Raw genomic sequence first — 25,633 nt, 5'->3', positions numbered from 1 at the left:
CAGCAAAAATTAAAATGAGGTGTCTAAAATTAAACACTGTTTAAAAATGAGAAGAGTTTTCATGCTCATTTTATAGCAACAGTTAATTATAAAATCACTGATAAAAAAAATATACATACAAATTAGAATAATAATTATACAAAAATGTTTTAGTCAGTGTAGCACCTTTAAAATCTACATTATATGCCATCATGTATCACTTATTTTACCAGCTTCCTTTTTATATTTCTTCTGTTGTGTGGCAGTATGAAGAAACCGCAGTATCTGAGGCAAACCTGATATTACTGACTGTAATAGGATGAGAATTAAACTGCTTTAACGGTCATACAGAGATGAGTGCTGAGTTACTATGTTGAGATATTCAGGTTATACATCCCCAAATGGTGTGTGTGTCACTGTGGAGCATTAATATCAAGTTACCTAGAAAGCACTCAAAGAGTTTCTCCCGGGGCAAGCTCAACTTCTGGGCATCTATAATGGAAGTAGAGAGTCGTCACGCCAGACTCTCATTGGGTGGTGTTATCTATTTCCACCCCATGTGACCTCACTGTTATTTTGGTTGCTGGTCACAAATAGTGCAGCAGTTGTTCTGCCCGTGGCTCTCTGAGATTTATTACTTGATCCCGAAATTTCTCTATGTCTTTTCAAACACATTGAAATCACAGGTCAGGTATTAAATTGAATTCATACGGCGTGTCTGCACTCTGACAAATGAATAGCTTGGTTTAATGCAAAACATGTGGACAAATAGGAAAAGGTCATTTGTTTCTCAAGTTCTGATGTGAAAACTGACCCTCGCTTTAGTTGAGTGGTAAAGGGACAGGAAATATAAGGATGTATGCAAGTGTGTGTGGGGGCGTGTTTTCTGTGTATAAACAGAAGGGATATAATCTCGAGGAATGAGGCCATTAAGTGGAAAGCAAATGAAGTAAAGTAATTTCCCCCTGAGTTCTGGGATATCTGGACATCACCTGACCTATCCAACTGCTGGAAATCAGAGGTTGTTAGTATGAGGCAGGGAAATAGCATGTATATGAGAGACAAAAAGAGGAAAGAGCAAAGCATGGAGACCTACTGTACAGTTTTGGAAACATCTCTTTGAAATTTAGGTGACTCAATACCAGCCTCATTTGTGTTTGTTAATTACAGAACTAGAGCCTATGGCAATTGACAAACTTGCCATGCTCTCTACAAAGTTATAAAGTCCACCTACCAGCAACTCTACAGCACCTCACTAATTCGCACACAAAGCCTCATTTGTTTAATCCAAACACAAACAGTAATGTGCAAACATGAATTTGTAGTGAGAGGCAAAGTGAAGACACCAAAACACAGGTTAGTGCCAGATGGAAATTTTATTGTTCAAACTTAACACTGTAAAATATACCCATGTGTTCTTAAGTGCAGCATAAACTAACAATTCATTAGAATCTATTAGACTTTCCAGTCTTTATTCTTAACTAGACCAACTGTCTCTTGGCTAGAGCTCTAGTTCTTCACACCGATCAGCAAAAAAAGCATACATCCCCAAATGTTGAACTATTCCTTTAAAACCGGGTCTGAGCTCATGTGAAATGGCAGTGAGTGGTAAGAAATGTGTTTAATAAAGTAGAGATAGTACATTTGAGACGTATTAGCTGGTTTCTGTGTTAAATCCCCGTGCTTATCCCGTGACTTACGTGTTCAACAGCGTCATTCATTCTTTCAGTCATTCTGTTGTTTTATCCTTGTTTCTCCTGTCATTTCAGAATTAGTCAATCCTACTTGACCTTTTTTCAGATCAGCTGACCATCTCATCCTCTGCACTCACCTTTTTTTTCTCACCTCATTATCTCCCATGTTTATGTACCAGCAGTCCACAGCCACTCCCTTTGCCAGATTATCTTTGTGCGTTTACCTTTGACCTGCCTGCCTGCTGTCTACCTTATTCTCTGCAAACCTTCAGCAAAGATCAAATTCTTTTAACCAACAGTCCGAATGTTATGCTTTTGGGAGTGTGTTTTTGGTTAGTTGTGATATTTGGACATGGTAGGTGACGTGGGCCTGGGCCTTTCAGGTTGTAAATCATGGTTTAATCATCAAATGTGTCGTAACATTCTTAGAGCAAATTATTAACAGTTGCACGCACAAGTTTAGTCATTCATGAAATTTTACAAACTTGTTTAGATGTCAGAAACTGTTTTTTTTTTTTTTTTTTTTTTTTTTTTACAAGGTCATAGATTTCTTATGTTTGTCACGTTTGTACTGTTTTACCTTGCTTCTCATTAAGTGATATCTTCTAAACCCAAATTGGTAAACCCAGAAATCATTAATCACAGTCTCCATGTGGTATCTCCAGGAGTTTTGTGACAGTGAGGTGATTTTGATTCTGGACAAACTAAAGACTTTTATAGCATCTGACAGCTTTCTGGCTGTCCATGGCAGCTGAACGCCAGTATTTTCCAACAGTGATATTAGGTCCAATTGTGAGATCTTGTGCATTATTTAAATTGGAAATTTGGCCTGAAGAATGACCAATTTGAATGACATATTTTGATCATTGTGGCACGTAGGGAGCATTTCCACCAATGCAGAACCTGTTGTGTTGTGTTGTGGTGTGAAAATGTAAATGTGAACCTGCGTGTTCACTACAAACTAAAATAAATGCTGACTGGTACACTGGTCCTGGAACCAGAACTTTTGTGGTTGTAAAATCAATTTCAGAGCGTGGTCAGTTTTAACATTTATAAAGCAAGTATACAAAAAAACGCTCAGACCAGAGCCTTCTTTGGCCATGTTCTTATCTTTGGGATGATGTGTGTTTCCTATATGCAGACCAAGAGAAAGATCCCAGGAGCCCCAACTGGACTGTCACCAAATCTCAAGAGTCACTACCCGCTTAAAGTTCACAGCTGTTAATATCCCAAATACTAGGCAGCTGTCTGTGGCACCTCCCGTGCCACTTATCACTACCGGATTAGTCCGCGATGTTACAGGAGAAAATGCAAAGCTCTGCAGTTGACATGGTCAGCATTTAAGCCTGCTGGTCATACTTTGAGTAAAACATGATGATTGCTTTTGAGTTGTGTGGCATCCAGTCATGGTATGGAGACATATCAGATGGCTGCTTGATGTCTGTCGTGCAGTAAGTGCTGCTAACATTTGGTGTTGAAATTTTTCATCTTGTCAAGCTGAACTTCATCAACTGTATTATAGGATGACTTCCATGCTGCTTTTTGTACCTACTTCCACTTGCTGGAGCAGACAAGGGCATTTTTCAGTAAAGAAAAAATCAGCACCGGTGAGGACAAATGTCAAAAGACATCAGCACCTACTATTTCTACTACAGGAATGGATGCACGATTGCCTGCAGACAACGGCAAAAAGGGAATACATTTCTCAGTGAAATAGAATCACTTAGAGACAGTCACATGAGTCGTGTAGCAGGCATCATGTTGTGAGTGGAGCCACGGTGGACACATCCTGGGTGTGAAACGCTCACATACCTTCTGTTTAGCTCATCGTCCACTCTGCGTAACATTTATGAGTGTGATGTCTTAATACAGTTTACAACCCCCCCCCCCCCTCTTGGTGTCTGATCTTTTTAAAGTCAATTTCAGCATTAAACATGATCTCACTTCACTTGGCTGCATGATTTGACTCCTCATTTTAGCGTAATTGATACAATCATGTGAGGCACTAAATTTGATCTTTATGATACCAGACCTTTTCCCAATCCTCACACCCTTCAACCTAACGCAGAAACACACAAATGACACACCTCTGTTTCCTTGCAGTCCCAATAGCAGTGGAAACGTATCAGTTCCTGTTATGGAAAACAGAGCCACGTACGTGCTTGGCCCTCGAGGGTCTCAGCTGAGAAGTCGCAGACTACAGATGAGGGAGTTTGTAACAATACATATTTGGAATCAGGCTGTTGCTTCCGAGGTTAAACCTATTTATGAAGTGATAAAGCTCGCATATGGTGTAAATGGTTATGGTTTCAAATGGTCGAAAACACACCAACTGATATGAGCAAAGACAAGTGGGAAATACTTGACAACATTGTACACTCAATGCTGAGTTGTTACCAACAGGAACCAAATGATTATCAATCAATCAATTATGTCAGAATCACCCTGACTTGGAGGCTATGTAGTAGACGACAATAAATTCTTCGTGAATGCACTTCAACATCACAGAAAACTAAAGTAAAAACTACGAATAATGTTTTTAATTAGATACAAATCAGTGTCCCCTCAAGGAAAATGGTGCAATATAGTCACATTGAACTATTTAGTCCGTCATTACTTAATGATTATTACTTGATATTTTTGTGGCTATATGTAATGTAAATCTTTTTTTTTTTTGCCCTGTAAATTTACTGTTTTGGTCCATTTTAGTGCTCTCTTATATGAAGACTACATTTTTTTTTTTTTTTTTGTTCTTCAATATTTAGCTGCTTTTTATTGTTTATGCTCTGATAAACCCACTGCACACTACCTTCTCGGTACCAAACAGCAAGTTGGAAACTAGCTTTTAACAATAGCGGAGCATTTAGCGGAAAAAAAGCCGATGGTGGAGACCAAAAACAGCTAAAATACGAGTGCATTTTTGGATTTTCATTTTCCAAGGGGCCAGAAAACTCCCAGTTCCCAATTCGTCTTCACTTGTTTCTTAGTAAGAATTCAAGACTCTGTGTTCTATAATATATATATATAACTGATTATTGCCTTACAGTACTGTGGAAGGCTTCCTTGTTAGGTAACTCAGCAGGCTTCTGCTTGTTATGTAATGACCACAGCAACACAGTAATAAACACACTGACCCTGCTATGAAATGCAGATATCAAAATACAGAACTCGTCATTGCAAACACATCAGACCTCATCATTTATTTACTCAACTGTCTTGACAGCAGTCACCACAATGTAAAATTAAAAGCCTCATTGTTATATTTCTTTCAGAAAACAGCTATCCTTTTGTTTTCTGTCAACCTGTTCTGTTATTTTGCCATAATATGATGATTCATCAATGAGACGGTGCGGAGAGTGGTGAGAGAGTGCCGCTTTGACATTGTTTTACAGCTGTGTGCGGGGCTAGGACAGACAATGCCTCACTCAATGGGAGCAGGAAAGAGGTTGACAGACCACTGTGTTTAAAGGGCACTAGGAATTCAGCAGCTTATGAAGCTTCGTTGTGGCAACGGGGGGCGGAAGCCTCTTTAGGGGGGTGGAGGCCTTAATCTGGAGTGCAAGCCAACACAAGTCTCAGGTGGCCGAGCTCCTTGATCACTGCACCATGAGAACCACCTGAACGGTCAGACATGGGGGATGGTGGGAGCAGAGATAAGATCAGAGGTGTGGCCAGTGCGTTATGGTAGCTCCTTCAGTGACACAGTAACCTGCTATCTACACACCACCGACTTTTTTATTTCATTTTATTCCTCGATGAGTCGACGTTGTTGAACCATGCAGAATAAGAAGAGTTCAATACAAGGGTGTATTGCGAGACAATATTTGCTGCAGTCTGTAACACTTAAAAGTATTTCCATAAGTTCTGTGTATTGTCACGTCGAACTTATCGTCAAACACGACTACAACAATATGCAGTGATGTGTTGCAGTTATTGGTTGCCCTCTCTCTGTGGTCATGTTACAAATTTCTGCGCTTCAGACCTCATTCATGTGAAAATATGCATCAAATAAAGCAGATGTTGCAACACTCCAAGGAGTGGCTAGTGAAGGTGAGACACTGATGTATGTCAGGAGGTATAGATCACTGTTATGACTGTGGAGTTCAAAACTGGTGAACCATGAGAGGAAGAGTGGCTCTGGAGCTGTTGGAGCTCTCAGCTCTGAGCTTTTGCTTGAGTTTGGGAGACAGCAGAAGGGGTGGGTGTCAAACGCTGGATGATAAATCACCTGATATGTCGGAGGAAGAGCTTCCACTGCTGCCTTCAGTTAAAGTGTACAATAGGATTAACACGGCGGTGCTTTGTACATGATTCTTGGAAATATTATCTGGAATCTCGGGTATTGATTTTCACCAATGTTGATTCAGTGTAATATAATACGTTCATGTAATGACGTGATGTTTCTGTTTTAGCTGTTTTTGTGTGTACAGTAAGTGTCTTCTGTAATTCCTCTGTCAAAACACGTTGTATATTTGCTTACATGTACATCTCCCTGAATTAAAATGGCAAAAATAAGGTTATTTTAAGGAAAAATGTGGTAACTGTACAGCATTGCCATTAAGTCATAAATCAGTGTCACAACAAAGTTCTGAGTAGCGTAAATGAATGACCAAGAGGAGAAACATGAAGCATGTGACTGCAAAGGGGAAATGAACCAATACAAATGCTTTGTTGTAGAAATGATACACAAAAGGCTGGAAAAGAAGAGAAAAGTGAGCAATATTGTATTTTTACTAAATTAGGGCATCAGGGTACAAAAGGGTACACAAAACCATCAAATACCATAAAATGAAATGTACCACACTTGACTGCGTGATTTCTACTGATGTCTGGTTCACCACAATCAATAGCTCCCATATGGAGACACATCTCCCATGCATGGTAAAATAGACATGCAGTTACATCTAAACATGTAGGCGATACTGAGACCACTTCAAGAGAATGATTGGCAATGAGTGTAAGAAGTGTTGGTATCAAAGCCACAATACCTCTTAAAATCATATTGCCCTGTATTAATTACTTCAATGTTACGCCGAGGAAGAGCCAACTCATTAGTTCGCCTTTTCCCAAACGCCAACCTCCCCGTTTCTCTGACCCCACAAGGTCAACTGTGGCTAGACTGTCCAGAGCATGTCATCAGATTCGCATTTGAAACAATAAGATGGGTAGCATGTGGAAACCAATAAGCTGCAGCACTTTGCTACATTACAATTAATGACCTCAATATGTGCACAATTTGTGGCTACCAAGATCCGACTTCCTGCTCCATTTTGTTTTGAGGCACGAGAAGTAAAAGCCTCTGTGGCTTATTGAGGACTGATGGATATTAATGCTTTTCACCACCAATAATCCACACAAAGAAGATGGACTGAACATTGCACTGTGGGAGTGCACTCCAGATTTGAGGGTTCCGTGATGTGTCTACAGCAGAAACTGACTTGTGACTTTGCACATCTGGCAGAAATTGTGGATGTTTAATGAGTGCATGAATAGCTACACTAAATATGCTATCCAGTGCAGTCATATGGCTCACTTTAAAATGTACCATAGATGATAAAAGCTAGTTAGTGGATGGGCGGGTGAAGTGATTGCTTGAGGCATTAGAACATGTGTGTATGCCATGTAGTAGATCATCCAGTGGGAAACCTCCTGCTGCGGTTGTTTCAGTCTGATATGGGGCTTATCATTATTTTCACCCCAAAAAGTTAATTTAAGTCTTTTTAATCATACTTCCATAACATGATTTTGGACAATCCCCGAAAAAAATGATCTTTATTTCTTAAAAAGATATGACATTTTCAGAACTTGGAGTAAATAAATAAAGTTTGGAAACATCACTGTGGAGATATAATGGTCAAATCAAACACTAGTAAACTGTATGACCTTCCTTAGGACTGAACATTTTAGAACAGTATTTATTTCTTTTCATCACTGATATTATTTTCTATAATGTACTTAAACGTGCCTCTTTTGTCAAATATAGTCCTTTTTGCACATTCTCACTTGGCTCTAGATAGTGAAAGAACAGCGGCAGTGGTTTAGCGGAATGAATAGCTTCACAGGAGGAGACTGAATGAATAACACATCAGGGAGGCACCAGAGGAGTTACAGTGGAGAGATTTTGATCGAGATAACAATAACTCCATCTCAGGAGCTCTGAAATTCAGATGCAGCTTAGACAGCCTGACTTTAAACTCCAAACTTACAGTGCAGCCTTTTTGTTGTCAGCTATAAGAAAAGGGAATGTGTGAATCTTGTTGTTTTATTAGGAAGTTTGAACTGTTTCCAGATGTGCTTTTCATCTTTTCCCTCTCTTTTGTTTAAGTTTGCTTCAAAAGGGTTGATCACAGCAGATGTTTGCACATGTAGGAAAACCTGGATTTACTGGAATTCAGAAGAACACAAATCTCTGTTATTTAAGGGGTATGTCACAACATTATGCAGAAAATATTAAAAAGAAAGAAAGGTTGATGGGATTTAGATTTTGTCTCATATATTGCAGCTGTGAATATAGCATATTTGCAGAGACGTATCAGGAAAAACACAATGACAAAGTTGATGTGTTTGGTCCAGTGACCGCACTACCACACTGTGATTTAAACTAAAATGTGTCCATGAAAGTTCAGAGAGAGATAGAGACAGACTCGTAAGAGAGAGACTTTTAAAAAGTAATAGCCATGACTTGGAGACTAGATGTTTTGTGTCAAAGAAAGAGCTTAGAGGACCCAAAAGTGTTTCCGGTGAGCCCACTGAGTCTAATTATTCACAATGCTGTGACATTAGTCTTCAAAGGACATGAAAAACAAGATTCCTTTCACACGTCCATCAACCTTGTGTAAGACTTTACGTGCCCGAATGATTAACGAGAAGCTGACCACATCACAGCCAAGGAAGTCCACTCACTTCAATAGATGACAGTGAGGAATGGCTCATAATGGCCTCTGTCTAATTATTTTTGTGCTCTGATTGTCTAATATTTTCCCACAAGCTATAATTCAATACTACATTTGAAGTAGACAAAATAATCCATCAGATGTACAATACAGTCAACAGAGGCCTAAAGATTAAGATAATTTAGCACACTAATGTTCCCATTAGGATTAATTTGACTTCTGTACATCAACCCTCCAAAAAAAGATTTCCTATACAAAACTCATTGTATTATTAAATGTCTAACAATAACACACTAACTTGACTCATTCATTAATATAAATGTGTTTTTATATTTATCCGCATTGGGTGGAGGCATTTCTGTTTCTGACATTTTGTCCCTTCTATGGATAAAAATGACATGAAAAAATACTTTTCTGGTTGTTTTAAAAGCTGATGATGTTAAATATACTGCCTATTATAGTCCAACTGAGACTAAATATGTGAGGCTGAAACTGATATCAGTGAGTGAGTGTTAAAAATATGTCATATCAGTCAGTGTGCATCAATATTCAATTTAATGGTTTATTGTGACCAACTTGTCATCAACTGTGTTGTGCAAGTTTATTGAAATGTAATCAGTTACTCAATAGATTATTGATTTGAAAATGTGTTTTCACAACTTTAATAATAATTACTTTCATTACTGGATCCAGTTTGGTTCTGTTAAAATCGATCATGTTACATTCTGTGTATTTAACTTTGTGGACATACAAAGTAAGGCATATGTTTTTCAGGTATTACTGACTATCAGCAGCACATAACCCCCAACTCTGAACATAATCCGCTGATTCCTGAGTGTTTCTATATAAATCAGGTACATTTCTTCTCTTTTGGTGGAGTCTCGCCTTCCTTCACCTTCAGCCAATGCACCAAACTTACATGAACACAAAGAGACCAAACTGAGGCCCACTCTTTAAATCAAATCAAACTCCCAGTAAACCAACAAAACAAATGTAGTCGAACCCTTTGGGAGTTGTCCCTTCGACTAAAATTGTAACAATTTGTCAACACTCCTTTTTACTGAAAGGAGTAATCACATTACTGTAACACTGAGTAGTGTGTTACTACTTAACACTGCTTGTCAGTGCTCTCTGGTGGACAAACTACACAATGGAGACACCTTTCTTAATGACCCAAATATATATTTGACATTTCTCTGCAGCACTTTCTAGCTACCTACTGTGTGCCGCTTAATTCATGTGTTATCAGTCATAGGTAGTATAGGTGAATATTCGCCTGACTGCTACATCAGTCAAGCTCTACAATCAATTCTATACAATAAATCATTATTTATGATATTAGTTAAATAAGTCTCTATAGTTTTAGCCTGAAAAATAAATACTGTATAATATATATATATTTTTTTTTTTTACAGAAATAAGGTCCGTTTTGTGCTCCATAGCTGCAATGTGTGTCTTAGTTTCCTCAAAAGTTTGTGACTCCCATTATGCATGAATTTAATCATCTGCTGAGGTCTAAAAAGGAAAAAAAAACTGACTTCAGACTGATTTCATTGTCTCGGTTGATGACTGGTCTTCCTTAGACTGCAGCACTCCAGCCTGCCCCATGTGTGGTGGTCGAGGCGCACTCACCATTGGCTCGGGAGGCTTGTAGGGGCGTTGCTTCGTGATTGGTGAGTGCTTAGGGTGCACGGGGTGTTCTAGGGATGGCTAAGGGAAAGCGTACTTGGCACTGATCCCTCCTTTCAGTATAGACTGCTTTTACATAATGCAGCGTGGTTTTTTTTGCGTCAGGGGGAAGAATGTGTCATAAATAGTTCGCCTTTATAGAGGGCAGTGGATGCATGTTAAGCAAAATGAGATGAGGCCAATGCACTTTGCAAGATTTGCGCTGCAGAGATCCTCCGCGGATCCCACGACCTGTTGCTGACAAGCCGGGGGAAAGGAGAGGGAGAGGGGGAACCACTCGGGAGAGACAGAGGGTACTGCCTTGGAGACAACAGCCTGGGTTTCTTCGAGGAGTAAATCATGCAGTTTGCAATCTGGCTGGTTGGACTAATGTGTCATCTGTCAGCACTTGTCCGGGAGACTCTGCAATACCGACTGCATCCGAAACAAGGTAGTGTTTTGATTTATGGTTGCTGAAGGTGTTTGAGAATGATTCCCGGTGAACAATCTGCAGCTGCATTTATTTCACTGACTCTTAATGCCGCTACTTTTGTCTCTGAATCCCAACTTTCTCTGACTTTTTGTTGTTGCAGAAAGCTTCATCAAGCAGCTGTCATCGTATGAAATAATCACCCCGCTCCGTGTGAATGACTTCGGAGAATCATTCCCTCACAAATTGCACTACAGAAGGAGACGGAGAAGTTTAAATGATGACCTGTCGGGCTTACGGGTTCACTACAGGATCGATGCGTTCGGGGAACGCTTTCATCTCAATCTAACCGCAGACTCCGGCTTTATCGCCCCCTCTTACACAGTGACACACTTGGGAGCGGAACAGAGCAACGGCACGGACTCCCACCACCTCCATGACCCGAGCGATATGCGCCACTGCTTTTTCCGCGGACACGTCAACGCCAAGAGCGAGTACCCTGCCGTCTTCAGCCTGTGCACTGGCCTCGTGAGTATTAGATTTTTCACTCGCTCCAAACTTCTTTTTTTTAAAATTATTATTATTATTATTATTATTATTTTTTAGACGCCTCAATCAAGCGATGCTGACAGGCTTTCTCCCATTTCAACGGCTTCCATCCACGCATGTCCTATATAACCCGCCGCTTTAGTGAAGTGTGGAGGAGTGTAACAAGAGCAAGTGTTACTGGACTCATGTCACCGAGGAGCCCCGCACCTCAGCGCCCGTGGGGTGATGCTGCTGTTGCACAGTGCAGCCAGCGTGGTGTAATGGTCTAGACCCGGGGTGGATGGTGCAACAATTGCCTCCGCTCTGCTCCAGTGCTCTTGACCAAATCACGCTAACGGTCCTGATCAGGTCCAACTGGGGTGGGCTGTTCTGTGGCTTGAGTTGAGGGCAAGCAAAAAGACAGATTTTCTCCTACAATAGAAGAAGCAGGGTGATTTGTGGTGTCTTGGGTGTGCTTTACTCAGTCAATCACGTTTTTATTGACTCGGGGAACCTCGAAATCTAAAAAGGAAAAATAGCAGACTTACCGAGAGGAGTTAACTGATCAATTAGACATTGTGACTCTCCTCGAAAACTTGATATCTTTTTGAAGTAATTCACTTTATCAATTACAAATGTCAGATATGTTCGAACCAGCACATGCTTCTCAAAAGTTGTCAATATGATGCTTTTGATGCTTCATGCTTCATTGCACAGTGAATACCCTCTGATTTTGGACTGTTTGTGACAAAAAAGCTATTTGAAGATTTCACTGTAGGGTTCTTAGAGCTTAATGGGAGTTTTTTTTTTTTTTCCACAGTTATTAACTTTTCATAGACTAAGGAGGCGATTGATCCAAGGAAAAAAATAATCATCTGGTTAGTCATCAATGAAAGTCATCTCGGCACCCCAAACAGCAGATATTAAGTCTTAGAGCAGCTGTTTTCTTTGCTTGCATTGCCCCTTTGTCATATATTTCAAATCTTATGGGGCTGTAATGGAGTTATTGGGTAGGTAATGAGTTTATGGACCCAATATATCGTGAGGATGCCCAAGTGGGTTAGTTTGCTGAGTCCTGTGCGACAGAATCTGATAACTGTTGAAGGGGATGACTTCATGGGTCACATAAGGTTACTGGTCCGGGGGCAGGGGGTTGACCTCAGCCGCGCCAGCCGGATTCTGGTGTGGACTCTGCTTTGGAGGGGAGAGGGGGAGTGCTGGTCTGGATTGGTCATAGCAACACGGACAGAGTGACCATAGCCTTGGACTCTCCCACCCTGTCAGTGACATAATCCTTATTTTAGTTTGGTGCAGTGTGTACAGTACCAGGATAGCGTATTACAGAATAGGTATGCGCTGCACGTTGAGGCTTTCGGATCTGGTACATTCACAATGCATGTGGTGATGGTGCTCCTGATGAGACATCAGATCAGAAATCATTGTGTGTTATTAAAAGGAGTAATTAACTTAGATTCAGTGTGGCCTTGCATAAAAGGACCAATCAAATAAAGTGCTTTTTCATGTTTCATTTTTATAAAGAAAATTATTAAAGTAATAAGCCTTTAATTGCTCCTCCACCCATCATAGATATATGACTCACTTATCCAAACATGTTTTGCATCCTTCTTTCAACAATCTTTGTGGCTTATCCGCATCGTCACTCATTGAGAATGACAGGACAATGGATACAGCACCAGAGGCTATTTGGTCATAAATGTGTCCGTATCTGATCACTGGGGCTTAATGGCCGGGGACATTTTGTTGAGATGAGGTCATTAAGGAATAATTAAGCCCTAAAACAACGGGGTCATTCTAGAAAAAAAGCAGGTTCCCCTTTTCGGCCAGAGTTGCTCAAAGCTATCCCCAGGGGGCAATTGGGGGAGGGGGTGGGGGTGGGTGAGAGGGGGTTGAGGAGCTTTTGGCCTTTTCAAAGTGAGCTGTGACGGGCAGAAAAGAGGAGAAATGCTCTGAAGGGGAGACAACTGCCAATGAAGGTTGTGGAGAACTTAAGGATTGCTCACACCGTGGGAAATGTTCGTTCCTGGGAGGAGCTCGCTCTCTCAGTTCACTCACATAATAGACGTGTGGTGTCCTGAGAAATGAATCCATCTTCTCTCCAACCCCCAGTGATGTACCTCTGTGTAAAGAGCAGGCTAATGACACCTTTACGTCCTATTTAACTTTCGAGATTGACTGCAGCTGCGCGTCACTTTCGTATGACTGAGCGCCCACAGCATTTCACCCTGTCTTTGTGCGAGTTAATAAACCAGATGTGTGCCAACAGTCATTCACCACCCATGTCGTGAGTGTGACCTCACTTCAAATAGTAATCTCTCTGCTGTAAGGTCCAGTTCAGCACCCGCTACTGAACAGCAACTATTGTGTCTGTCCAAACTTTTGCCAGATTTGCTGCTGAGCTAATGCTGGGAAACTCTGAAACTCTGCCCCCTCCATTGACTAAACAGAGCATTTATCTGTGCAGCCTTCTTTTAAGACCACATGAGAAGTTCAGAAAGACAACCATCATCACCTAATTAAAGTTTACTCACCACACACAGGGATTTAGAAGACACAGGTAAACATCTCCTAGTTGTTACACCATGTAAATCATTCATTAGATTTATATTATAACAGCAGTAGTAGCAGAAATGCTGCAGCATTCTCATATTTACTTAAAAATAACATGAAATGTGCATGAACATTTAAAAGCTTTAATTTTCACTTTGATCAGACCAAAATGTTTGAAGCCTGCAGTCTTTCAAGTGCACCACAACATTTAAATCACCAGTTTTTTAGTGCCAAGTTTGTTTCAGTGATGATGTATTGAGGCACTCAAGGACATGCTCTTGGATATCTTATAATGTTTTTCATGCAGATATGGTTTTGAAAAAATCATATTCAGCAAAGTCTTTCGAGGTCAAACTTATCTGTGGTTTAATTTTGGTGTTGACATCTTCAAGTCCAAATGTGAGTGTAGATACGGTATATCTCAGTTAAACTTGTACAATTATCTCAACGGGAAAACAAAGCAGTGTGAACACTTGTATTTCAGTATCTCCAGGAAAGTGTTGGTCACAGCGTGATTTGTGACAGTCCAGATGTGTCGGGTGGGAGACGTAAAACATTGTCCCAACATCTTACGATGCGTTTGTCTTCAGAAGAAGGTTTGTACAAAAGCACCACTCTGTGCTTCCTTGCCTCATAGTAGGTCAAATTGGATTATATAATTACTCTGATTGGTTAGAATTAGTTTAATTCATCCTCACTATTTGTCAGAGCTAAAGAAGTGGCATTATTGGGGGACAGCATTATAGGCACAGGAGAATATTCAACTTTTAGTCTGTTTCCAGCAGTGAGGACGTTTCTATGTTGTGTATTCTTTTCACAAGCTAGTCATTACACTGCAACTCTGAACTCATGCAGCACCCACAGCCTGTAGCACTTCTGAGGAAGTGTAGTGTATACTGTATGTGCAAGGGAACTAATCCTTCAGTCTTTGAAAGGCAGAAAGGAAAAGCGCACACACACACACACACACACACACACACACACACACACACACACACACACACACACACACACACACACACACACACACACACACACACACACACACTTTGTACGTGTTTTCCATATCCGATTTGTATGTTTTCCATTGTCAAATGTCCATCAGTTCTTAGGGACGGTTATGGAGCAATGCTGCCTTAAACATAACATTCCCGTGTCCAATGTCCTGTTTAAGTGTGCGCATGAAATTACCATGCAAACACCATTGTGCCTCATGGCTGAGTGAGCTAAGGAGCTTTGTGAGGGGACTGAGCTGCCAAATCAATATTAGCATTCCTCTGTCAGCAGCTCTGTCCATGTATGATGATGTCACTCTGGCCAGTAGTTTGGTGTGAGGGGAAAATGCATTCGCATCACAGTTGCAACAAGCACTGACTCAACAGCCTGTGCCTGAAGGTGTGGAACAGTTTACTGACTTACCATGACCTACTTGCACATTGATACATGTATAAATGACTCACGATGTGTCAAAATTTGTCAGTGAATCTCATGGTTAAAACTTCCATCATGACTGACAGTGAAGTCTTCTACGTATTCTCTGACCTTTCTGAGTCAGCATGTTCTTTCCATATGCACCTGTCAAAAACAGAGCTTGTTCAAAAGCATGGAAAATAATGTGCATCGTGGTGCCCAAGGCAAGAACAAAACAAAACAACTGCAATGAGACTACAACATCTCCAAATTAAACTATGCCCTAATGTTTAAACTAAACCTACACACATGCAAGTGTATGTTTCATACCAAAGCCATCAATAACATGCCTTTATTCTCCTCCAGATTGGAACTTTTACGACACAACACGGGGAATACTTCTTGGAGCCTCTTTTAAATGCTGTGGTGGAGGAATACGATGAAGAACACAACAAACCTCACCTCGTCTATCGGCATGAGAGGAAAAAGAACATCTCGAACACTGACAACAACGCAGAGCCTTGTGCTGCCTCAGGTAACAGACTGCCTAACTATACTGCCTGTAACCACTGTCTGTCTGACTTTCACCCGCAAAAACTTACCTCCTCATGACCTGCATTCACTCTCTGAACCGTGGCAATAAATGCGGCCCTCAAATGTAAATTATACTCAGTCATGATCTTCGGCTTGCAAGATACCCAAAAGATTTCAGCCTTGATTAGGGGGTGTTACTGAAAACTCCTCAACTTAATCAAGCAGAATGTACTCCAGCACTGCCTGTTTTCACTCCTGTTTTTCTGGAGCATTCAGTCTCAGGTTTGTGGCAGGAGCTCAGAGGGTAGGAATAATTGCTTTTTTTTTTAGTTAGTGCAATGAAAAGAACTGGAGAGGGTTTCTGCTCGGGAGGCTGCTTAAAAGTTCCCCCAATTTCATTAGAATTTTTATGGTTAAGGCCTTTGGGCGGTGGAGAGGCCCTCGAGAGAAAGCAGGGTGACCGAGTGGAGTTCACCTCGATGGAAGACCTTAAAGTCGTCCTCACAGGGAGCTCTGAGGGTGGCCTTTGTTGTGCGATGCAATAAATCTTTTATGTGCCGACCGCTTGATTTGCTTGTTGTCTGAACTCAGCCATTGTCGCCTGGTGGTTGCTTTTGTGTGTGGCGGTGGTTTTAAAAACTTGGGCTGACCTGATGGGCCAGGCCAAAACCGATTTAATATGCTCTGCCCTTTCACTCCCTCAGTCTGTGTGTGGTAAACAGAGACTGAGAAATCTAGAGGGTCTCTCAGCCCCCACTCTTGAGACACTTTTAAATATACTCTCCCTCAAGAACCGCCTGGGTGAAAGCTTTGTGAATGACCCCTGACTTCTGATGTCTAATCCATTGTTATTATTCAGTTATCTTTTATGCTTTAACCAGTTCTTATTTAACATCTACTTAACATACATCCTGACTTGTCTTCTCATAACCTCAATTTTAAAATGAAATCCATGTGGAAATTATATCCAGTGCAGAGCAGGAGATTAGGATTAGAGTAGCAGATGTGTAAATGGGTGAGACACCTGCGGGGCCTCATCAAAGGGCAGAAAGTAAACAATGAGCAGGAGGATTAAAAGAATGGCGGGCCTGTGCTAGGACTCTGAGGTGTCTCAGGTTGGGACTCCTCAGCTTTATCAGATCTCCGGATGCAGTGATAAATGGGTTCTTTGAAGGCCACACTGAGCTAAACTAATAAGGCTGTCCTGCCTTTTTATGGGAAGGAGTGCAGTGCACACTGCTACTAGCAGGTTACATATAAACACTGACTTGGCACGTGCCGTTCTGCTTGCAAAACACTTGTTGCTGCCCCTGGTCTTGGGTTTGGACATTTCCCGCTCGGCTTTAGATTAGCCCCTGTAGCTTTTCTCTTTTCTTTACTCCAATCTACAGCATCTCTGTGCAGTATGTCAGGCTCTTTCTCATCATTATTTTTCACATCTCAACTAAATTAGTGTCTAAATATGGCCACAGAAACACAGGACTGCCAAGTTTTTAGCTGAGGAATTCTCTTCTGTTTGTTGAAGCAAAACTAAGTGTCACATTCAAAATATTTTTTTTCTTATTGGATGACAGGGACAATTTAAGTGTCTTAGAGGTGACCAACATTTCTTAACAGAGGATTATGAGGAGTGTCTCGAACCAAACATGTACATTCCTGAGGAGATAAGGCTTGCAGAATCATTGACATTTTTATAGAATTGCTTTTAAGTGATGTCGTCCTTTTATGTCCTTTTATGCAGTTCTTTTGTTCCCCTGTTTTTGTTTGTTTATTTTATTCATTTATTTATTTATTTGTTTGTTTTCTATTCCATTTGCTCATTTTGGTTATTTGTTTGGTTTTCTTGTATTCATTACCTTAATGGTATGGTCTTTTTTTTTGCCTCCTGTTTTTTTAAATGTTTACCGGTATTGACGTTATGTACGACTATGCTTCGCTTCTCTGTAGAGCACTTTGTAAACTCTGTTTTTAAAGGTGCTATATAAATAAAGTTATTATTATTATTATTCTTTCCGTGAATTGTATAAAATTAGCTTTATGTTAATTAACTGTATGTGTAACTAACATTTTGTCAATACTACCACATACTACAGCCCCACAAATGACCACCGAGTCTAATCAACATCTCTCAAAGGTCTTTGAGGGGTTAACACAGAGATGCTTCAGTCTAAAACAGATTTTTATTTTATTACATAAATGATAGACCCAAGAACCAGTGATGTTAACAGGGGGGGGCAGATTCCAGTATCTTTTCTTTTTTGAGGAGCTATAAAAGCCCTCTTTGTGAGGGTCAGTTATCTTATGACTCTCTCTTTTTCTCTTTCTCTCTCTCTCGTTCTACACTTTATGTTTCCGTGAAGAGGACTCTTGTCTTAAATCAGAATTGGGAGCTGGAGCGCTGAGGGGTTTGGCAGGTTGAAGACTTTGAAGAGGTTCTGGAGGTTTAGAGCCCTTTGTCGGTCCAAACACATGATAATGCCAAACGGCCAACTGTGCCTGCGAGCAGTTTCTCGCACCAGCACAGAAATTGCTTTGCAAGATATATCTTCTCACTGTGGTGATTTATTCTTCATCTGTCTTTCTAGTTTCTGTCTTGAAAGAAAGCACATTTTTGAAAATGACAAAGATGAAACAAGCTGCGTTTTATCGAGCACACCTCCAGGAAACAAAATGTGTGTCGGCAGAAAAGATACTTCTGGTGAGATAAGTGTTTCCCTCAGATATGATGTCTGAGATTAGTGTACTATAGATTGTGCCAGAACAACACCGGGGACTTCTGTCTCTTCAGGCAGTAAAACTTTCCAAAGTTTTTACAGTCTCTGCAATAATGTGTTGAAAGGAGAGGAAGGCCATGCTTCCACTGAGCTGAATTTAACAAAGCCACACTTTGGTTTTCAACCTCACACTTGTCATCTCTGATACATACAAATGCTTGACTTTTTCATACATGTGCTGTCACTGTCTGTGAGATGTCAGAAGTAGAAGTGGACTAATAAGCGCAGTTAAAGTGTTACCTTGATGGAAAATGATATGTGTTATTCCAGCAGTCAGGACATGGCCATATACCTGTCTTCAGCTGCTTTCCTTCACTGTGTGTGTTCATGCACTGTTGATAAAGCATCACAGCGTTATTGTTTGTGGCGCTGAATGGATGGGATGTTTCAGATATATTTCAAATCCAAAGTGTTCGACTAACAGCTCGAATAGAAAACATATGAGTGGATCAAAACCTCTGAGCGGCCTTCTGAAATAAGGTCCCATTGAATGACAACGCTGGCAGCTATATCAGCTTTCTTCTTCTGTCAGCCAACCTGGGTGGCAACCCTGCTGGTTAGAACAACTCTGGAGTAGATAGCTGTTGAGTGGGTGATTCATGTTTTCAAGTCACAGAGTGCCTTGTTGTGCCTGGTTGTGGATTTTAAAAGCATCTGGGGGGCTCAAATCACAAGAGCTCCGAACTTTAATGACCCATTCTATCTGTCTCTGAACTTGCATGTGAATCTCTGTGTCATCCTTCCATGGAGATAACCACAGAGATGAGGGTGGCTGCAGATAGGGGCAGATTCTTCTCTCCTTCTCCTCCCTTGGCTTTCTGAAATCCATGTGAAGACAAGCAGCAGACGAAGGGAGTCAGTGTCACTCTTTCTCACAGTCACTGGGTGTCACATTTTTTTCTGAATTAGAAACAGTGCATTGAATATACAGACAGCTTGACAGCAAACTGACACCCAAACAGCCAGAGCCCTGTCCCAGTGTTGGATCTCAAAAGCATTTCACCTGATTTCGTGATGGCAAGCTGAGAGCAGCTGGGACCGCGAAGTGAGTGGCTTTGATGCAGCAATACTTGGCACACATGGCATCTGTGCCCCCTGACCCTCAAAAACAATCACTGTATAGGATTCCCCCCTTGGTGCCCACTGTGTATACATGGTAGTTCAAATGCTAGCATCAGGTTTTTGGTCAATGGGTTCATTTACATGGAAAAATACCCTCCCCCGCCTGTGGTTTGAACTAGCCGACTTGAATCGGTGCCCGCTCTCCCTTTGCGCTTTCATGTATGTGAATGGAGGCACTTGTTGATTGTGACCTCACTTCCCTCTTTGTTTGTAGTCACTCACTGGACGGGTGGATGTGACCTTGAGTTTCTCCCTCCTAGAGGTGCGTGGTTTCTGGGCTTGCTGGCTTGTTTGCTGGGACTCTCTCAGAACTGTGCATGCATCAAGCTCTTTGTTTTGCTCTTAACTCTTGACAGGGGTCAGGAAAGGTGGTCAGCCGGGGCGTGATTGGCACTCAGACAACCTCTCTCACCTTTAGGGCTTGGCTTTAGATGGTGTGGAGCTTCTGAATGTCACATTGTTTCAAAGCGCTAAGGGTTGCTCTGTGCCCTCATGTCCCCTCGAGTGACTCCCCCCCGTCCCCCCCTTACCAGGAAGTAGCTATTGTTACAGGGCTAACAAAAAGCAGTGTTGCTATTTGCCTTCAGTTTTTCTTTTGTCTTTTGACGGCCATTTTGAATGTACAAGATGATGCTACTTCCCTTAATTGTCCAATGATTTGAAAAATGTACACTGACTATTAGTGTGAGCCAACATGTATATTAGTTTTGTGTGATGTGTATGTTTCCCCTTCAGGCATAATGCTCTGTCCCTTCACTGCTTCAGATTTCATAACACTGCATGAGAGACAGTGCACGCAGCTAATAATACAGTCCACTGCACTCATTGTCATCTGATTTTAAGATAACAGATACTGTATACAGGGCCGAACGGGGCTGGGCAGCTCCACGAAGTCTATAACTTTAATAGCTGCCATGTGTCTGTCTGCTCCGAGGCCTCAGCCCTATTGAACCCAATGTGTTGTGTTGCCTCGGAAGTTCCCGTGACAGATTCCAGCTGGGGCTATTTTCTGCCACTGTCTACTGTCTGGGCATCCTGAGCAGACGGACACCGATTGTAATGGCTAGAACAACTTGAGTGACAGTGACTGACTGCGTGGTGGCATGGGTGACAGTAAGAGGTGAGAAAGGGTGACAGGTGAGCGACAGTTTCCCACTGAGGTAGACTGGGGAACGACAGTTGTAAGAGCTGACCAGTGAAGCATCAGTGTCATCTCCTGCAGCTCTGGCTGTTTTATCATCTGAGAGGCCAGACATCACTCAAAACCATAGGCCTGCTTTGTTTATATCAAGGCCAAAGATGTTTCAGCATCTTAAGTAGGTTAATGATAGGGTCAGATGTATGGCTGGGCAATACATTCATAGTATACTGATTTCATAATATTAGACTCGATATCGTCTTTTTTGATTTTGGATAGCATCATTTTGTGATAAAGTTAAGAGTTGGTTTTAAAGGCTGCAACATCGTAGAGTGATGTACCTTTGTGAACTTACCAGACTGTTCTAGTTGTTCTATTATTTACCTTTACCCACTGTTTTCATACTGTATTCCATTTTTCAACATTTTCTATTATTCAAACAAGAAATTAAAAGGACAGTGCCTTGGATGGGGTTGGTGGAAGTATGCATTTTCACATGGACCTCTGAAGACATTAGACATCCACCAGTTTGGATGAATTTCTTTTAAACCAAATGTCAGAAGTATCTCAGTTTGATCCTGACTAAAGAAAACACTCCAGGGCCCTGCCCACCATTAGGAGCTCCGATACAAAAGTAGTGTTTTGTCTCGTCTAAGGAGGTCTGCTACTCCAAACACATTCTTCAGCTGACCACCATGCTGTCTTTAGCATGTCTCTGAACTGAAAATAACAGCCGAGAGCACTGTAAGTGTACAAAGCCCGCCGTCTTCCAGTGAGGTCAAAAGCCCTGCCACTTCCCTTTTAAAAGCCTTCATCAGCAGCAACAATTAGCTGCCTGTGCTTTACTCTGTCTAGCCACAGAATTGCACTTAATTGTGCTGCTGTCTGCAGGAGGTTGAACATTTTTCCCCTCCTGAGTTGTACTGTCAGTTAAATTTCTGTAAGCAGAGTGTCTGACTTTGTAAAAGCAAAGCACCACCTATACTCAATGTAAGGTATACTGTCTATTTAATTGGTACGCAGGGAATACGGTGTTACAACTCTCAGCGGGCCACTGAAGAAGAATGTTAATTAGTTCAACAATGAAATGTGGGCTCCCCATTGTTGGGCCCTTCGCATTGATACTTTTGACAGAGAACTGAAGGAGAGTCAAAGAGTAGCTCTTTAATCTAAGATGAAATCTCAATGACCTCCTTGTGGATGGGCTGCTGTACATAAGCGGGCTCAAACTGAAAATGCATATACAACATGAAAACGGTCACACTGCAATGTTTTTGAATTAATGTAAATAAATACTTAATTATAAACATATGTAGGTGTTACAACCCCAATGAAATCTTTATTTATGCATGCAGCTGTTCAGTAATAATACATTTGGGATACTGTGTGTGCAATTAAATATGTTGTCGAGTGAATAGATCAACATTGTTTATAATAGTAATTGTTTTTGATTATTTTTTGGCACGACAATAAAAAGATTGCCACGTTCACGAGTCCAGCAGGTGTTGGAGCAGAAAAGTGAGTGTGGTTTGGGTCTGTTTTAGCTATGTGTGTACTGGAGCTGTTATGAGGAGCCTCTGGAGTCTGTTTTTTATAGGCCCATGTTTATGATATTTTTGCTGGTGTAAAAACAAAATAAAATATATCACAAATTGTTGCCAGGTAATGAATTCCGAAATGTAAAATCCGGAGAAGGAGATGTATGGCTGATGCTGATTGGGTGCCCGGTGCTGACAGCTGTGTGTCCAGCAGGTCAGGGCACTCACCCCTGTCTTCTCATGGTGTAAGTAGCAGCTCACTACCTAGTGAGAGGGGGATTTCAACCTAAGGCGATTTCGTAAACGTTATGTGTGGCTAATCTGCACTGATTCAAAGGCTATTATAACGCAGACCATATTTCCACCTCCTCCTCTTTTATTTTTTCATCTCATAGTCAATTACTCTGAGTCTGAATGCCCATTTCTGAGGATGCAGATACTCCTCTGTGTTTTGATAATCCCTTTGATGTCAGACTGTCTGCAGTGACGAGTCTGTTTAAGGGGTTTAGTTTAGTGGATTTGGCCTCAGAGTGAATTTTCCTAGAAAATACAAAGCTCTGTTCTGGCCCAGTTGCCCTGGCTGTGTGCACGGGTACAGACGGCCTTGGCGCTGACTTGGATACTGGCGCTGGCATGGGGCTGGGCCTCACGGCGGCAAGAGCTGCGCGCCATTGTGCCAGGGAGTCACGCTCCGCCTCGTGTGCCCACTGGGGGCATCGCTTGAATACTCTCGAAGCGCTCAATGAGTTTTCTTTCCTCGTTTTCTTTTTTTTTTTTTCCTCTTTTCTGAGCTAACAGTTACACACAATCTCTCTCTCTGTGTGACTGTCTGGAAAGATTGAGTTTACAGAATACAAAGGAACTCTTCACTGTCATCGGGTTATCCAAAGTTGAGGAGGTTGTTTAGGATGACGGATTCCAAACTATGCTTGGCTCATAAACACTAACAGTCTTACCTAAAGTCATTTATATTTACTCAATATAATTTATTTAGCAACTGTCAATAAATTGCCCATTCTTTTGCCTGCCAACAGAAAACAGTGCAGAGCGGCTATTTGTGAAAATGTTGTCTTTGGAGTGGTTTGAGTTGTGATGAAAGTGGAAGATATCATAGAAATCTCCTTTTGTGCCTTAATTACTGTTGCATTTAAACAGTCGCTCCTGCTACATTTCTGTGGCTTGTTGTCTTGTAGCTGCTTAAATTGTCCTGTATCTGCAATCTTTCTTCCATTGTATCACGTATGCCAATGCGTACCTGCAAATCTGGATAGCACAATGGCCTGGATGCTATTCTTAGTGCTCAGATTGCTCGTTTTAAGACATAAATGCAATGGAAATCCATCCAATGCTAATACATTATTGAGCCTGACTGAAAAACATTTTGACATTCAGACTTTATAGACAATTTATATGACCACTGCTAGGTATCCAGTATCACCCCTTCTGCTCCTCTCTTTGTTTTTCTGTGGCCCTTTCAAACTGTCTGTCTAAACTCTGACAGTCTTATTAATGTGTAATTAAATCTGCTTCAACGTCAGGCCTTGCCACTCTTTCATTGTGTCTGTCTCAGCCTCCCCCTTTTAACTTCGCTGTGTCATGGTGAAGGAATCTATCAATCGTAGCCAGCTCAACACGTGCACTTCAGCTGAAAACTGAGTCGGTAGAGTATACACGGTATACGGCTGTCATAATGGTTCTGAGACTGCTGTTGACAGCATTCATCTCAAACCTATAAATGGACTTGTTTCACTTCGGCATTCAATATATTTGAATTCTTCCAATCAGCATGATTGTTGCCATTCACCATAGTTTCTGGATAATATACTGGCTGGGGTCACAGAAGTGGGACAGTTTGAGGATTTGTATAACCCCACTCTGTGAGTCTGAAAAATGGCGTTAGGGATTTTCTCTGTTTGTGTGGCTCACATTGAGGGAGAGGGAGAGGGAGCGCAGATTGCCTGACCTACAAAAGTCTCAAAGGTCACCACTCACCTCGTGTCTGTGAGTACTAATGTTTTCCTGAACACTGGAATGACACAATAATTTATGGCAGGTTTCTGCTGTAGAGGTCCAGCGTGCTTCTGTTATGTAATTGGAATTTAGCTAAGCTAAAACTCTTTGGTTCTGAACTGATGTACCATCTCGCCAATGAAATACCTTTATTACGTAAAGCAGTTGGTGCCAACTATGGAGTTCTTCATTCCCTTATGATGGAGAGTTTAACTCTATAACAACAACCTTTTTTCATTGTTTTTCTATCTTAAAACAGAGAACTCCAAGAGGCCCCTCTCCTTTGAGAGCAGAGGGAATATGGGAGAGGAGCTGGACTCTCTCAGAGCCACGATAGATGATCAGCACATTTATGAAGACAACTCCACCAGCACACACCTCAGATCACCACGCAGACACAAGCGTTTCCTCTCCTACCCTCGCTATGTTGAGCTAATGGTGACAGCCGATGCCAAAATGGTTCGTCACCATGGACGCAACCTCGAGCACTACATCCTAACAATCATGTCAGTAGTAAGTAAAATAATGTTTCTAAAAATTATTTTTTCTCAATGGTAAAGTGTTTTTTTGTTATTGAGTGTTATCAGATGATGTGGGTTTGGGCTTTAGCTCATTATTGTCCTCCTGTTCAAGCACCACCTTACTGTCTACTATATTACATTGTTACAGAAATGTTTTTACCTACGCCAACTGTAGTATTGCAGGTTTTAAGGTTCCGTAAGCCATCTGTATGGTTTGAAACTGGCCCTAATGTAGGCTCATGTATTAACATACCTTTGGCTCACTGAGCTAAGCATTGGTTAATTAACCAACAAAAAAACAGAAGGTTGTTTAACACCCAAATTTTCAGAATTTTCTGTCAATCTCCATAAAAACTACTCAGATTTAAAAGATTATGCAGGTTTCCCGAGTTTTGTCTCTGTGTCCAAATCAAAACAAAGATGGCAGTCTGATGGCTTCCTCAAGTAAAAACACTGATTTTTCATGAAGCAGACCAAAACCTTTTTTCTCTCTGATGAAGATGTGTTAGGTTTGAGAGGTTGTTTTTTTTTGGGGGGGGGGGTTGGCTTTCTGCCTTTATTAGATCAGACCAGCAGAGACAGACAAAACAATGTGAAAAACAGAACAGGGGTATGTCATGCAGTAAAGGTCCGGCTGGCCACGATTCAAACCTCACCCCCACCTGAGACTCACTGCTGACAGTATTTGTGCCCACATGGTATGCGCCCCCACCAGCTCTCACCTTGTACCTCGTTATAAGAGATTTATGGGATGCTGAAAATAGCTTCATAACAACAGCAGATGTTTTTATACAACTGCATGAACTTTTCAAGCATTATCAGATTT

At 41.3% G+C, this 25,633-nt stretch overlaps 1 protein-coding gene across 1 annotated transcript in view; it reads left to right on the top strand.

Moving 5' to 3' along the window:
- Window positions 1-10,307: 10,307 nt before the first annotated feature.
- Window positions 10,308-25,633, top strand: part of LOC138619062 (A disintegrin and metalloproteinase with thrombospondin motifs 20) — an 82,656-nt gene continuing 67,330 nt past the window's right edge. Inside the window, exons 1-4 of the mRNA XM_069695273.1 lie at window positions 10,308-10,685; window positions 10,828-11,192; window positions 15,537-15,705; window positions 24,546-24,799. Coding sequence (XP_069551374.1) covers window positions 10,595-10,685; window positions 10,828-11,192; window positions 15,537-15,705; window positions 24,546-24,799 — 879 coding nt within the window. The 5' untranslated portion in view covers window positions 10,308-10,594. The remainder of the gene's footprint in view (window positions 10,686-10,827; window positions 11,193-15,536; window positions 15,706-24,545; window positions 24,800-25,633) is intronic.

The sequence above is a fragment of the Brachyistius frenatus genome, unplaced genomic scaffold (genome assembly GCF_029030835.1).
Source record: "Brachyistius frenatus isolate BFR_SWC_R1_liver_20210118 unplaced genomic scaffold, ASM2903083v1 Contig_19, whole genome shotgun sequence".
Classification (NCBI taxonomy): domain Eukaryota; kingdom Metazoa; phylum Chordata; class Actinopteri; family Embiotocidae; genus Brachyistius; species Brachyistius frenatus.
Note: the sequence above shows the minus strand (reverse complement) of the source record. Positions and strands in the feature narration are given on the sequence as shown.